Source organism: Eublepharis macularius, chromosome 6 (genome assembly GCF_028583425.1).
Source record: "Eublepharis macularius isolate TG4126 chromosome 6, MPM_Emac_v1.0, whole genome shotgun sequence".
Lineage (NCBI taxonomy): Eukaryota > Metazoa > Chordata > Lepidosauria > Squamata > Eublepharidae > Eublepharis > Eublepharis macularius.
This window is the reverse complement of record NC_072795.1, coordinates 5348195-5363166: the sequence shown is the minus strand read 5'-3', so window position 1 is coordinate 5363166 and position 14972 is coordinate 5348195. Positions and strand designations below refer to the sequence as shown.

Below are 14972 nucleotides of genomic sequence, written 5' to 3'. Positions count from 1 at the left end.
TCTCCAGATGGCTAGGAGAGCTGCCAATCAAGGGTAAGTGGGCTATGATTGGGGTTTCCAATGGCAACAAAAGGTCTGGGCCCATTGTTGCCTAAGAAATCAATGGATCGGCGCCAGCCTGTCTGCAATTACGGATCGTTCACAAAGCTAACGAAACCGGCCAATAAGTTGTGAATTTCATGATAACCGCAGCCCCACAAAACACTGTTTTGCAACATACGAAACGGCCCATTTCGTGACAAAATTTGCTTCGTATTTCGATTCGTGCCTATGTCTAGTTGTAAAGTCTGAATAGTCCACTGTTTTGAGTATCTGGTCCAGTAAACGACTGCTTTATATTAATTTCAGGGTTTTTAGTCACGTATAGAAACTCATGCTCAAAAGGCCAGAAGGATATATAACCTTTTTGAATCACTGTTCTAAATATTTGGCATACTTTGTCACAAAACTTTACCTATATTCAGTGCATGAAAATAAAAACTTCCTTTACACGAGATTGCGCAGTTACTAGCCACCTCCTTAAAACAAAAATTGGTGTTTATCATGACATCACTTATTTCTCTTAATAGTTAGGCCTGCAAATAATCACTAAAACAGGGGATTTATTTCTCCCTCATAGAAATGGAATCATCAGTGGAGATGAGGGATTACAAGACAACCAGACTGTCAGAACAGTGCTTGGAGAGGGAGATCTTATATCCAAGATCTTATATCCTTTTGGCGGGCCTGTAAGACAGAGATGTTTCTCCTGGCATATGGCTGAGGCCAGTCTAAGGTCTCTTCGAAATGCCTCCCTCCCAGTCTCCCGTCAGGGGAGGGGCTACATAATTACCCCCCCCATAGGTGTAGTCACTGTGGCGACATCAGTTATACCCCATTTCCTCCACCTTGTTTACATTTATTATTATTATTATTATTATTATTATTATTATTATTATTATTATTCGATTTATATTCTGCCCTCCCCGCATCAGCAGGCTCAGGGCAGATTTTTTTTTATTGGGAAAGAGCGGAGGGGGCTGCCATCCTGGAATTTTGACTGTGGTTTTAATGTATCTAAATGTTTATGTTATTCTTGTATTACTATACTGTTGTAACCCACCTTGAGCCTGCTTGCGGGGAGGGCGGGCTATAAATCAAATACATTATTATCATTATTATTATTATTTTAAAAATGTTCTGTGACACCTTTCTTCAGGTTCTTCAGAGGTTCTTCAGCTAACCAAGCCCCAAAGTGCAATACTCAAGAAGACAGAGCCCTTTGTTATCATAGCATCGCTGCAGAGTCTCTTTTGTTACCGTGCTGTCGAGATGTCTTGTGTGTGTCTGTGGCGAGTACACAATAGAAGCTGATTCCTCCACAAGTAGCTGTGTCATTGCAGCTGATTGTGTCTTGTTTCATGTTCCAGGGACTCCTGGGGTGATTACGGGTGTGAGCCAAGCATACTTATTGAGGGATCCGCCTTGGCAGTAAAACTGCTGAGGAAAACTGGGAGGAACCAGATAAGTGAGGAGCAGAGGAGCTGCTTGCATCCTCCAGACTCTCTCTTGGCCTAGATCAGAGTAAAGCTGTTGGCAGCTTAGATACCGTGCCCTTCCTTGAGCTCTGCCACGATGCTTAGTACCCCCTGACAGCTACCCACGCGCCATGTCTGCAACTCCCTGGGTGGGGGCATAAGAGGGGTTCTTATGGACTGCCTCACAGCCCTGGAAATCTCTGTCCCCAGTGCCGTATCAGCTGTTGGAAAGATTTAGAAGGAAAGTAAGACAGGATGCTTTTAAGTTCCTGGTTAGTGCTTTGTATTTTGTAGGGATTTTGCATTTGGTGTTGTAGCTTGCCTTTGGGGATGAGTGAGGGGAGAATTTGAATGAAATAATAATAATAATAATAATAATAATAGATTTAAATACCACCCTTCAGGACAACTTAGCATCCACTCAGAGCGGTTTACAAAGTATGTCATAATTATCCCTACAACAATAATCACCCTGTGAGGTGGGTGGGGCTGAGAGAGCTCCAAGAAGCTGTGACTGACCCAAAGTCACCCAGCTGGCTTCATGTGGAAGAGTGGGGGAATCAAACCTGGCTCTCCAGATTAGAGTCTCGCTGCTCTTAACCACTACCCCAAACTGGCTCTCTGTGTTCTGGTATCTTCTCTTACCTCTGGCAGCCCAATGGAAAGCTCAAGGCATGGGGCTAATAGGAAACAAACATTGTGCACTTTACTATATGAGTGAGAAGCCTGAAGAGCAATAGAATGTATTAATCTGAATCCTGAAAAGTCCTCCTCTTTCCTCCCCCTCTACCTTATAGATTCGGCTTTTCTGCTCAGCGACGCCCACGTCACAGTTATGTTGCAGTGTTTGGAGGCTGTGGAACAGAATAATCCTCGGCTGCTTGCTCAAATAGACACATCCATGGTGAGGAAAGCCTTCCTTGTTCTTGCCTCTTCTCCCCCCCCTTTGCTGGATGCTCCTTTGCCGTCAACCTTCACATCTGTCCCATTTTGGAGCTGAAAGCACCTTGACCTTGAAAGTGAAATACCAAAAGTCACTTGCAAAAGTGCTGACAAATGACTGGCAAAAAGGAAACTGCTCTGCTGGGATGGGACATAAAGGGGGCTTCCTTCGCTCATCTTGAGATATGAGTTTACTTGCTTACCTGGGGCAGGTAAAAATGACTTCTGGGGGAATAGCTTGCCAGGCCTGCTTTGGGAAAGAAAGGGTTTCCATTGTTTGCTACAGCCCCTGAGGGTAGAACAAGAGGCAGTTGTTTCAAGTTAGGGGTTTAGGTCTGAGACGAAGTCTTAAGAGGTATCAGTGAAGCAATGGAATAAGATGCCTAGGGAAGTCAACTTCTTTGGAGCCTGGGCAATTGTCTGTCAGGAATATATAACCTTGCAGCAACGTTTAAGTTCTACCTCTGACTTTCAGCCTGTTATGAGAAAAAGCTGGGGATTCCTTGATGAAAAGATCAGTAATGGCAGCCAAGGGTCCCTGAAAAACGGCTTCTCTGCCACTGCTGATCTTCTCCTGTCATGTGCATGTGGAACGGGTGTAGTTGTGGCATTGCAGCATTGATGCGGTTCAACAGGATGATCCAGTGCCCTGCACCATAGCTCATTCTGCGGCAGACAAGATGGCATGGAAAGTGTTCCCCGAAGGTCAGCTGATCGCAGTGATGCCTCGGGCACTTCCTGTCCTGCGGCTCTGCTTTCTTGTGTGTTTCTGGTTCACGAATGAGGCTCTTCTCTCTGCAGTTTGCTCGGAAAAGTGAGGCTTCCATGCCTGTGCTAAAGAGCCAGAGCCTCACAGCGCTTCCTGGATCCGTGTGCACCCCTCCTGCTGAGTGCATGGCCCACCGATATTTCGGCTCTTTCTCAGGTCTTCACTTGTCTTCTGCCAGCATGCAAGGTAAAAGAGATGAGTCATGCCCTTCTCCGCCTGAATTTCCCTGTGTGCAACTCGTTTTCCATCTTGGGGCCACTGTCTGTGGCCAAGCCTGTGTTTCACTATACAGCTATTGTGCTTTGAATGTTTACCTCCCCGAGCAACCTTTCACAGGCAGAAGACTAATTGCTGGGGGCGGGGGGGGGGGGAGCGCCTCCATGCTTTGTTTGTGGGCCTCCTGGAAGCATCTGACTGTTTACTTTTGGCAACAAGATGCTGGACTAGAAGTTCTGTTGATCTGATCCAAGAGGGCTGTTCCATTCCAGTACTAACCATTCATGCAGCAAACTGGTGGTGTTGTTGCAAGAATTTTCCAGGCTGCAGCGTGTCCATCACACCCTGTCCAGCCTGCCAGTTCAGATCATCTTCCCCATCACTGCTCCTTCTTCCCCCACCTGCAGGGGGAAGCAGGTGTTGACCAGAGAAGGGGCTTTTTCAGGGGCGGCACCTGTCCTGTGCTCTGTAGGCAGGCCTGGTGTGGTCTGGTCTCCCCTGGAGTAAGGCCTCAGGCTTGGCAGGTGACACTCGGGTGTCTCCTGAAGCACAGCGCTTGTGCCTAGTGGACTGGTTGATCCAGCAAGGCAGCCTTCTCAAGCCTCAGCTTAAACTGGGTGTTGATCAGGCTCAGCTGCATTTCCTGGCAGGTGTGGAGGCTCCTGAGACTCACCTGTGCCCTGGCCAGGACCCTGCAAAGCAGCACTCCCAGGGCCCTGTTCTGGATCCAGGCTGGAAGCGCGTCCTGCCTGTCTGGCACTTCGCATCCTTTGCTCTGTCTTGGACTGGGCCTTCCGCCAACGCCGCCGTTGCGGAGGGAGAGCAGGTCCTGAGGCGGAAGAATAGTGGCTGTCTCAGAGGCTGGTGGCACCTGCCTAACTTTCTGTTTGGTGCCAGGTGAAAACATTTATTCTTACTCCGACATTTACATTTCTTGGATTTTATGGTTTATATATCATTGACCTTTTAAATTTTATTTTACCATTTTATTTGGTGAGCTGCCTCTGGAGCATATACATGTTTTGCATAAATCACTTTTACCCTGCTCTTTTTCCAAAGAACAGCAGGATTTGAGTCCAGTGGCACATGGAAACCAACAAGGTTTTCAGAGTGCAAGCTTTTGAGTCCGAGCTCCCTTCTTCAGACACTGCTGACTCTCGAAAGCTTATACTCTGAAAATCTTGTTGGTCTCTAGGTGCCCCTGGACTCAAATCCTGCTGTTCTACTGCAGACCAACACGGCTAACACCTGATCTTCCTCCAAAGAGTCCATGGGTCCCAGCTCTGTAAAGTAAGTTAGGCTCAGGGATAATTCGCACATTACAAAGTCCATAGGGACTGTCCCATCCCATGCAGGAAAAAGGAGCTTGCCCCCCCCCTTGCCCTTTTTTCCTGACTTGGTATGGCCCCAGGGAGCCACTGTTGCCCCATTGGGGTAACTTATATGTAAGGATAACTGTTTCAGCTTAGGAAGCCTACGGCGGGGAAGAGACTGAAGTTCTTTCTTCTTGGGTGCCACAATCCCAACCCAGACCCAGCATGGAACACATAAGTAGACCTTATGGCTACTGCATGTCTGCCATGTTGTCTTTGTAACGTGGGATTTGGCTCTTGAGGGAGCATGGCAGTCTCAAGATCACTTAGTGAGCAGCATGGTTGAGCAGGGATGTCAAGCTGGTTCTCCCAGCTTTTGGCGTGATGCTCTAGCTGCTCCACCACACAGGCATCTGAGGGCCAGCGTATCAGTCTTTCAGTATTGCAGCTGACGGGCGTTCTCCTATCCCACAGCAGCGTGTGCGTTCGCCGTCACTGATTGCTCCCACGTACACACATTCTGCCCTCTAATTAGACCCCACGTGCTCAAGACCCTGTTTGCATATGGGCCATCAAAATTCTAACTCACTTTTCTCCTTTCCTCCCCATCACTGCTGTCTGACTTCTTTTTCCTACTCTATATGGTGGTTACAAATGCCCCAGTCCTATCTGGCCTGTTTCTTTATAATAATGTGACAAGAAAGCTGGAGAACTTGTAAGCGGCAGGAGCAAAGACTTCTGCTCACAGAGTCCGATTTTCCTAGCCACACTGCCCTCCCCAGAATTTTCAAGGGGCATTCAGGGCTCCTGCCGGGGAGTGGGGGACTTGGGAAGTCCTGCTCTTGAGTAGAAGTCCTTGCGCTGGCGTATTTGAAATTCTGCAGTTTTCGCTTTTTTCTGAAGAGATGCCACCCCTGAGTTTACAGTGATTGAGTCATGCTGTTGTGTGGTGCTGGCTGCTGGAGGATTCTCAACGTTTCTTTCTCTCCCTCTTTCTAGACAGGAGGCCATCAAGTGCTTCAGTCTGCAGTGGTTCCAGCCAGCCTCAGGAAAACGCCCGATGTGCCTCGTCCCACTGGCATGCAGAGGGGAGGTCCTCCCGACACCCTGCTGCCCCAGTTCCAAACCTTACCATCTCTTGCCCCCAGGACAATTTCCCCCCTGCTGGTGAAATGAGTTCCAGCACCTCAGCCAGCCAGAATGATGATCCCTGGGCGGGCAGCCAGGAAGACACAGATGGACCGGAGTACTTGGCCATTGGGAATCTGGGTCGGCAGAACCGGGCTTGCAGCAGCCAGAGTGAATCCAGCACGGCCACCACCAACAGCACCGAGAGCAGTACTTCCAATCTGTTCTCCTCCGGCAGCTCTCAGAAGCAGGAGTCTGTTTCGTCCTTGGGGGAACAGGGTGCGGGTGGGAGCAGCAGCCGGGGGACGACCCTCTTGCGGAGGTCTAGCTTCTCAGAAGGACAGACATCAGCCACCCGTGGGATGCTCAAGAGGAGCCACGTACGCTCCCACTCAGATACCAACGTGGCCTCTGGGAAAGCTCACGGTAAGGTGGATGAATGTTTTGTCTGCTGTGATTATTAACATTGCTGTTCAGCACTGATTAACCTTGTGCTTATATATAACCTCCTGCTTATATACTGCTCTTCTGGACAACTTAACACCCACTCAGAGCAGTTTACAAAGTATGTTACTATTATCCTCACAACAATCACCCTGTGAGGTGGGTGGGGCTGAGAGAGCTCTGAGAGAGCTGTGACTGACCCAAGGTCACCCAGCTGGCTTCAAGTGGAGGAGTGGGGAATCAAACCCGACACTCCAGATTAGAGTCCTGCTGCTCTTAACCACTACACCAAGCAGCAGTTTTAGCACCCACTGTTGGGTGGAAGCGATATATGTTATGTAGATCGTGGTCCCTCAGCGGAAGATTGACAGATAAGCCAGGAATTGGGTAAGAAGCAAAAGTTGAGGAGGGAAGAATGAAGCTAAATAAGTTTGGGAAGGAGAGAGCTGCTTCTAATTCAAATGATATTGCTATTAGATTTGAATTTCTATTTTCCTATTTTCGGTTCTTTTATAACCCTTCCGGATTGAAGTCTATTTCCTGACTGAGTTTTAAACGTCTTTTGCCTTGAAAGGAAGAGGCAGCTCTAGGCACCATCTGTAAAGCGTGTTGCACTCCTGGAGCCCTTTAAACGCTCCTTCATTTTTGTCATATTCTGCCCCCCTTTTAATCAGAGCCCCTCTTTGTCACCTTGATGCATGGCATACATTGCCAGCAGTCCATAGGGAGGAGTGTGGCATGAGGAGGAGGAAATCGTAGAGGCTGAGGATGAGTGGAAAGCGGTAAGAGAGGTAACGTTGAAGAGTCATAGAACTTCCAGAGCAGTTGGTTAAGTGTTCCCCTTCTTCCATCTAAGACCACCGCTTTTTCTGGGGCTGCCCTCGGTCATCTACTATGCCCATCTACTATGCCCATATACGGACTCCCAAATATTTATTTAAATAGCCTGCGCCTGGACGATTTTAATGACTTTTAAAAGATTGTTACTGATTTTATGGTTTTGTGATTAATTCACTGTGTTTTATGAATGTTGTTCATAAAAGCCCATTTGTGGGCCGCGGCGCGGAGGGCAGTCTAAACTCCCCTCGGTCTGGAGATCAGGGGGCGGAGCCACCGGCCATGTGACCATTTTCTCCAAGGGCAACCCACTGAGTTCCGCCACCTCTTTTCCCAGAAAAAAAGCCCTGGTTAAGAGTAAACACAGGCTGCTGTCCCTGACTTGATTTATAAAGGTTCCCAGCACAAATAGTTGAATAGCCTGATGCTGCGCAGCTAGAAGATAAATCACATAACAGCACATTTTCTACCCTTGCACTATAATGTGTTTAGTACAGTATTTAATCCAGCATCCGTTAGCTCTGTCAACGTCCTTCTCAAACCAGTAGTTGATTTTACTGGATGGGCCAGCCCAACCTGAACCTGCTTCTCCAAATGCCCTTTCCCATACATACACAAGTGCCATCAAGTCGCAACTGACTTATGGCAACCCAAGCAAGGAGTTTTCACGGCAGGTGAGGAGCGGAGGAGATTTGCCATTACCTTCCTCGGCAGAGATTTCCCGGCTGGTCCCCCATCCAATACTGATCCTGCTTAGCTTCTGAGATCTGGGCTGTTCCATGCTGTACCATCTTCCGTATCACTTATTGCCTGCTGTCACTGCAGGACTTGTCATAATTTACATGATATTCTGCATGAAATATGGATGAGCTTGTCCAGGATTTTCAGGAAATGGATGGAACTGTGCTTAGGAATCTCTGCCTTAAGCGCTCTTGATGATATTTATGTATTTAATTCATATTCTGCCTTTCTTATTGAGACTCAAGGCGGATTGTATAGTATGAGACAACATGATCAGCGGTTGTGATGCTCCTTAAAGCAAGGTAGCAGAATATGAAATTGCAAACATTTAAAAAAAACAGCATAAATCCAGTACAGAGCTGAAACATTGCTGAAGCAAAACACAAGCAATTTGACCAAACATATTAAATGGATGTAGAGGCTACCGAGCAGGAACAAACCTGCTCCAGCAATTTACCCAATAAGTATAGTCCACACATCTCTCGTTCCAAGTCATCTCTCTGAACTGTTCCTTCACACCATATCTGCCCCCATTCGCCGCATAAAAAAGCCCTCCTGAATAATTCCATTTTGCATAGTTTGTGGAAAGCCAGGAGGGTAGGAGCGGGGCTCACTTCAAGGGGGAACACGTAGGAACCCAGTAGTTCCCCAAAGAGGTCACATGTCAGGTGGCCCCGCCCACCTGACTCTCGGCCACTTTGGGCCTGTTTCAGCCTGGATTGAGGCCGAAACAGCCTGGATCAGGCCTCTAATGGGTGGTGAATCACTCTCCCGCTCAGCAGCAGCCTGATCCTGACCATTTTGGGTCCCTTTTTGGCCATTTTCAGCCCCCTTTTGCCATTTTGGGCCCAATTTTGGCCCTGAATGGCCAGGATTGGGTCCAAAACAGTCAGGATAGGTGATGTCAGGGGGTGTGGCATATGCAAATCAGTTATGCAAATGACATTGCCAGTGATGTCAAGGGGCGTGGCATATGCTAATGTGTTGTGCTAATGAGTCCCTCCAGCTCTTTTTCTGCGAAATGACCCCTGGGTAGGAGGTTTCCTAACCTCCTGAGGCAGGCCATTCACTAAGGTGGGGACCACCACAGAGAATGTAACGGGGGTTTTCAGGGTACTAAGGGTGGTGTTCCCACAGATGGACAGACAGGCTTCTGCCATGGTAAGTAACCCTCCTCTCTCTTTTCTTTTCCTCCTCCTACTTCTTTCTCTTTTTCCGCTTTGCTGCCTGCCCTCAGGAAGGCACAGGGATATCAGCATTATACTAGAAGATCCGGTAGCAGGTTTGGAGCCAGCGCATTGCAGATTCTCCACCCCATCCCAGCACACTGCACTGAATGCAAAGCCTTCCGTTAAGACACTGGTGTCACCCTCAAGAAGCCCCTGCTGGAAAACGGCAGCTTGAGAATTCTCAGGAGGCCTAATGCGCATAGCCAGGCCTTCCCCAAGGTCATGATGGTTTAGCACACATTACAGTTTTGTGGCATGGGAGACCTGAGGTCCCATTCTAATGGAATAATGGGATAATGCAGATCTTTCTTACATGGAAGAGTTGGTGCCATCCAGTGTCAGTGCTCATCTGCTGTGAGCAAGATAGGAAGAGTAAGAGGGGGAAGAAGAAGACTGAATGGGTGGTACTAGTTAGTGGCAGAGTGAGTCATTTATGCAACTATTTTCGCCGTGCTTTGACTTTTTAATGTGTCCGTAGATTGCCACCTCCTGGTACAACCTGTATGGCAAAAAACCTCCACGGAAAATGTCGTAACGCCGTTTCGTAACAAGTCTTCTGAACGCTTTGATGCGTTCAGAAGGTATCAGAAGGACGCCAAAGGTATCCATCTATGGAATTTTTTGCCAAGTCAAAGTACCAGGACCGCATCATTGTACTTTTTTCCTACACCAAAAAGCATTTATTTTGGGATGACAATCTGCACAGAGGTGTAAGTCTGACCACCACTAGCGTATGCATGTGTGCGCATGTAACTTCTCTTTTCATGGGTTCTATGGGGCTTAGAAAGCAACTTTCACAAAATTTTAAGAAATAACTTTTTTTTCCCTTTTAAACTTTTTAACAATTAATAAAATACAACTTTAACAAAAATTAACTCTTAAGTGCAACCATACAAAAAAAAACTCCAAATCAACAATGCCCTTGAAAAGGCAAACAGTTCCACATCCGAGAAGTGATGATGAGTCCTCTCTCATCCGTTTGAAGCAGCTGTACCCCAGGCTTCCGTCTTCTTGTTGGGAATTACAGCCCTGCAAAAAATAATACAACCCCAGTAACAGCAACTACACACAATACACAAACAACCCCTTTAAATCATATTTTACATACAACATTTGGTTACCTTATTCAAGGTGATAAGAGCTTATAATTTATTAAGCTCCCCAGCAAACAGCCTCCTCCTCAGCAGCCTGCCTCTAGCTTCTGACTCCACCCCACTGGGCTAAACCAATTAACCTCACAGGGGTTACACGCACACACTAGGAAGCCATCGTTGGCCACTTAGGGCCTGCACACTGTTTTTTACCCAGACGTGTCTCCCATGTTGGCAGAGTGTGAGACATGAAGTGGCTCCTGACTAGGCTTGAGCTGCTAAGCTGTTTGAGTTGACACCAGTGCCCCGCTTGCCTTGTTCTCCACACTCCTCTACCACTGCATGTTCCAAACATATATTCACTCATCTCGGTGGCTCTCTATCCCCTTCTCCTTCATTTCATTGTTTGCACCCGCCTCGGCTTGGTTCCAGCAACAGTTGTGGCGAAATACTCAAAGCTGGCTGCACTCAGGTCAAAACCTTCCAAGCCTTGTTCTCCGATTCCTGGACCGAGCCCTGAGTTCTGGTAGAAAGCTGGAGAACGTTCCCTGTGGACTCAAGGCCTTCAGCCCTCCTTCCCAAAGCACTTACTGGGACTTTGGGTGGATACTTCAGTAAGGCATCCCAATGAGAGGGTATTGCATACGGATTTGTTGCATAATGCCAGATTCTGCACATGAAGGAGCAGCTAACCGTTCTGTTCAACAAAGATCTTCAGCCTGTACTGGCCAGGGCTGATTTCACATGGAGACAATTCTCTGCATAGCTCTTCTTGCTGCGGGAGATACAAAAGGAGTTTTACGGCATCAAAACATCCACACATGAATTTTCCTTGCCTCAACCCTCCATGGCTGCCATTCCCCCCCCCACTCACTGGGAGGGACTTTAAAAAAACCTATAGCATTATAGCATATATGTTATAATTATCAATAAGAAACAAGATTTTCATGAGTTTAGATAGTTTAAAGTTATAATGACGAGTTATGTCTATGTGAATTGGGTATGTTCAAGTGTACAGTTCACATTTTGTTGGTGTTTGTATGGCTTATGGCTTTGGCCGGAAAAGCAATAAACATATTATTATTATTATTATTATTATTATTATTATTATTATTATTATCAATGCTACAATACTTGTTCCCTGCTTTCATCTTTTTTTAAAGGAAGTCTCTAGCCCTTTAGCTTGAATAATTATAAGGAGAAATGTGCAGGCGATGTAGGTTTCCCCTTATAACTCCACAACAAAAAAGACTGGATACTTCCTTTTTTTAAAAAAGTTGAGAGCTAGGAACTAGTATATTGTTACAATAGATCACTATAGTGAGATAACTGCTACCAGTTTTTTTTAAGCCGAAAAAAACCCTTCAGTGGAAGGAGGAAAGTGCTGCCTGAGGGAATGTGGTAAGAAAAATGGCACCAACGTGTTGCAGGCCCTGAAAAAAAAAAAACACTTCCTCTCTATGTGACATTGAAAGTTGCTTTGACTGCAGTCTTTTCAAAAAGACTGTATCAGAACAGGTTTGGGAAAGATTGTAGCAAAGGGTGTGTGTGTGCACGCACGCACAGTTCAGGGAAAAAACAGAAACGGGATAAATCGAGGAGAGTGTCGTGTGGCTTCTGGAAACAGTGCAGCTGGGGGAAAAAGGCAAGGCAGAGCAAAGCCTCAATGTGGAAACAATCCAGAAAAGAGTAAAAGGGCTTAGACGTTTCAATGGTGCCTTTGCTTTGAGTCTCCAGAAAGTGGAAGTTCTATAAATGAGGGCTCAGTCAGATAAGACAGTCATACATCTCATAAAAGGCAAACGATAGGCTTGTGTAGCCTCAGTTTGCCTAATCTTTTTAAAAAGACGTGTCTTTTCTCCCCTATAACACTAATAATAAAGCAGGAAGCTTGCCTTCAAAGAGCAAAACTGAGTGGAGGCTGAAGAGTTAAACCCTTTCCCCTTTCCGTGCACAGCTCCAATGTAAACTGAGGCTGTGTAAGCCCACCAGTTGCATTTTACGGAAGGAATTAAATGTTTTTGGGCCCTGAGAGAGCTGCTGAGAGCACACTTTGGAATACAGCACACTAATGCATAGCTTCCAAGGATGTAATAGGGCATAGCAGAGTGGGAGAAAATGCCATCTGTGTAGAGATGGGCATGAACTGGAAAAAAATGTACCGTGCGGTTCGTGATTCGTTGCATTTCACGAACCACGAACTTTCACGAACCTGCCCCAGTTTGCAAACCGGTTCATTTGGTTCGTGACAACGTCACATCCAGGTCAGCAAACTGTCACTTTTGGGTCAGCAGAAGGTCACTTCCCAGCCAGCAGAAGGCCACTTCTGGCTCAGCAGAAGGTCTGCTGGAAGTCCATCCCCTGTTGCCTAGGAAACTGATTGATCGGCGCCAGGCTGTCTGCAGTGACGAACCAAAAAAACCTGAACCAAATGAACCAGCCTATAGTTTGTGGCAGTTAATCAGAAATGGGCTCTGACGAACCGCCAGTTTGCAAACCATGAACCGACCTGGTTCGTCACGAACTTTGGTTCATGTTTCGGTTTGTGCCCATCTCTACATCTGTGTGTTGGGTTTCAGCTCTTTAAAGCTTTATAGATTTTGGTTTTGTTTTTGTTTTAAAAGATACCCTTGAATTGTACTCAGAAGAATGTTGTTTTATTAGCTGAAAAATCTGGAGACTCGGGAGGTGCTAGTTTTCTTGGATTGTACCACATCATCCTGCAGGGTGTGGGGCTGCATGTTGGTTCTTTCCCAATGGCAAAACTGGATTGTGCATAGAAAAGCAGCATGTTGGGGGCAACGGTCTAAGCTAGCTTTCTTCCCCGCATGCTGGCTGTCATTAAGCAGGAACACAGTAAACGTCATGCAGTTTCTCTCCCTATGCTAGGGTTGCCAGCTGGCCTGGAAAAAATGTACAGTATTTTTGGGGTGGAAATAGGCAGAAAATTTTCATGTCATGGAAACTAATAGCATCCCTTCAAGCATCTGTTAAAGGGACAGGACATTTTCCTCCATTTCGCAAGCCTAACCGGTACCCCCACAGTCTGACGTGGTACATTCCAGGAAAAATGGCGCGATGTTATTTTGCTGCATGTGCAGGTTGGCTGTTAATCATGCAGGTCAGAGAGTTCCATAGGGGATTTCTTAATGAAGGACTTTACTTTGGCCCTTGGTAGCAGTGGCCATTAATAGCTTCATGTGGCCCTTCCCTTGTGTCTTGTCCTTTAAGCCTTTATCCTACCTGTGAGGTAGACTGCTGCCATTCCTGTTTTATGGGTGATGAACCTGAGGCTGCGAGCACAACTTGCGTATTAGTTGTTCTTGAGTTTAAGGAAACAGCTGAGTCTCGTTCTCCTCTGCCTGAGCCTGATACCCACTGGTGAAATGCATACAGATGAGCTTACTGAACATCCTCTCACTCAGTGCTTTGCATGATCTTCTCTTTGCCTGAATGTTCGCTCCCCATCGTTTCTTTTGGCCATGTTTCTTTCCAAGCACCCGTCGGCCCAAACATTCTTGTTCCCTCCTGCCTGTTCACTTTTATTTCTCCATCTTCTCATGATGTACCATTTTGTTTCCTTCCGTTCTGATGGTTCTTCAAGGCTAGTTCTGAGCTTGGCAGTTGATTGTGTCTGTTTTGTATCGTGCCTAGAGTCCCATGGCGATATCTCCCGGTTCCAAAGCAACATGTCCTGCCCCGTACAGAGTGGTGAAGCAAGCACGCCTGGGTCAGTCTATGTGGAATACGGTGAGTTTGAGAGGTCCGCTGCTCACCCATTTCCCACCACTGCTCTGCCGATGAAACACGGCATCTGACGTGTCTCAGTTGTTGCAAATTTTCCACAGAGGGTTTTGCATTCTTGAGAAAATCAGTTGAATGAGAATATTTGCATCGGATGTCTTTTATCTAGCCATTCTCATGATAGTTGGCTGCCTTTGGAATAGGAGAAAAAGTTCATTGCAGACCTGACTACTGACTAGCTGTTGGATCCACAGCTAACACCCAGAGGCTAAAAAATGCTCTATAGAAACCGAATTTTCAGGCTCAGGGCTGACATGGGGTAGGAGCAGGCCAGAACGCAGGCTTTGGGACAGGAATGTACACACTAGATATGGGCCACCAGTAAGAAGTCTCTCCAAAGACTTTCCAGAGTTCTGACCTGCGCGGCACATCACTTGATTCCCTGGTCTCAACCAACCAGGAATCAGGGAGTGGCTGCACCACCTCTGCATTTTCCATGGTGCTGTGTTCCAGCCAAGGAATATATGAGAGAGCCGTCTTTTGTAGCAGCAAAGGTATTGCTTGGGAAGGATCACAACTCCTATGAATTCTGTGCTCAAATTTTGCAGTCAATGAAGCAAAATTCCACAAGAAGAGCAGGATTCTGCCCCCCCCCCCTCAATTCAGCAATCACGTTAAGTCAAACTGCAGAGCGTTGTGAAGATCTTGACTGGAAACACTGCATTTACCTTGATGGGAATCCTAAAACTTGAAGTGAAATCTGTGGTGGTAGAGAATAGGAGAGAGACTGAGTGACACCGTTTGGCAGTCAACAAGTTCTGGCACATTCAAAGGCTACAATTCTTTTTCTCGATAGTGCTGGGAAAGTGCCATATCTGGCAGGGCGAAAATGTTTTAACTAAAAGTTTATAAAGCTAATTTCAGGGTTTTTTTTCAGCCGGAATGTGGTAGAACGGTGTTCCGGCACCTCTCCCTGCAGCCCACACAGGGCCAGCTGAAGC

The 14972-nt window shown here is 46.8% G+C and overlaps 2 protein-coding genes across 6 annotated transcripts in view; one reads left to right on the top strand and one right to left on the bottom strand.

The window, feature by feature from the left end:
• Positions 1–14972, bottom strand: part of RPL35A (ribosomal protein L35a) — a 290620-nt gene that overhangs the window by 207998 nt on the left and 67650 nt on the right. The window contains exon 1 of one of the 2 annotated variants that reach the window (XM_054982074.1): positions 6079–6089. The exons of the other annotated variant lie outside the window; for it this stretch is intronic. The gene's annotated coding sequence lies outside the window, so the exon portion shown is untranslated. Of the gene's footprint in view, positions 1–6078; positions 6090–14972 lie in introns of those variants that run through there. 2 annotated transcript variants of the gene reach the window in all.
• Positions 1–14972, top strand: part of RUBCN (rubicon autophagy regulator) — an 87152-nt gene that overhangs the window by 37889 nt on the left and 34291 nt on the right. For all 4 annotated transcript variants that reach the window (XM_054982064.1, XM_054982063.1, XM_054982062.1 and 1 more), the window contains exons 5-8: positions 2315–2421; positions 3261–3414; positions 5757–6311; positions 13882–13977. In XM_054982064.1, coding sequence (XP_054838039.1) covers positions 2315–2421; positions 3261–3414; positions 5757–6311; positions 13882–13977 — 912 coding nt within the window. The remainder of the gene's footprint in view (positions 1–2314; positions 2422–3260; positions 3415–5756; positions 6312–13881; positions 13978–14972) is intronic.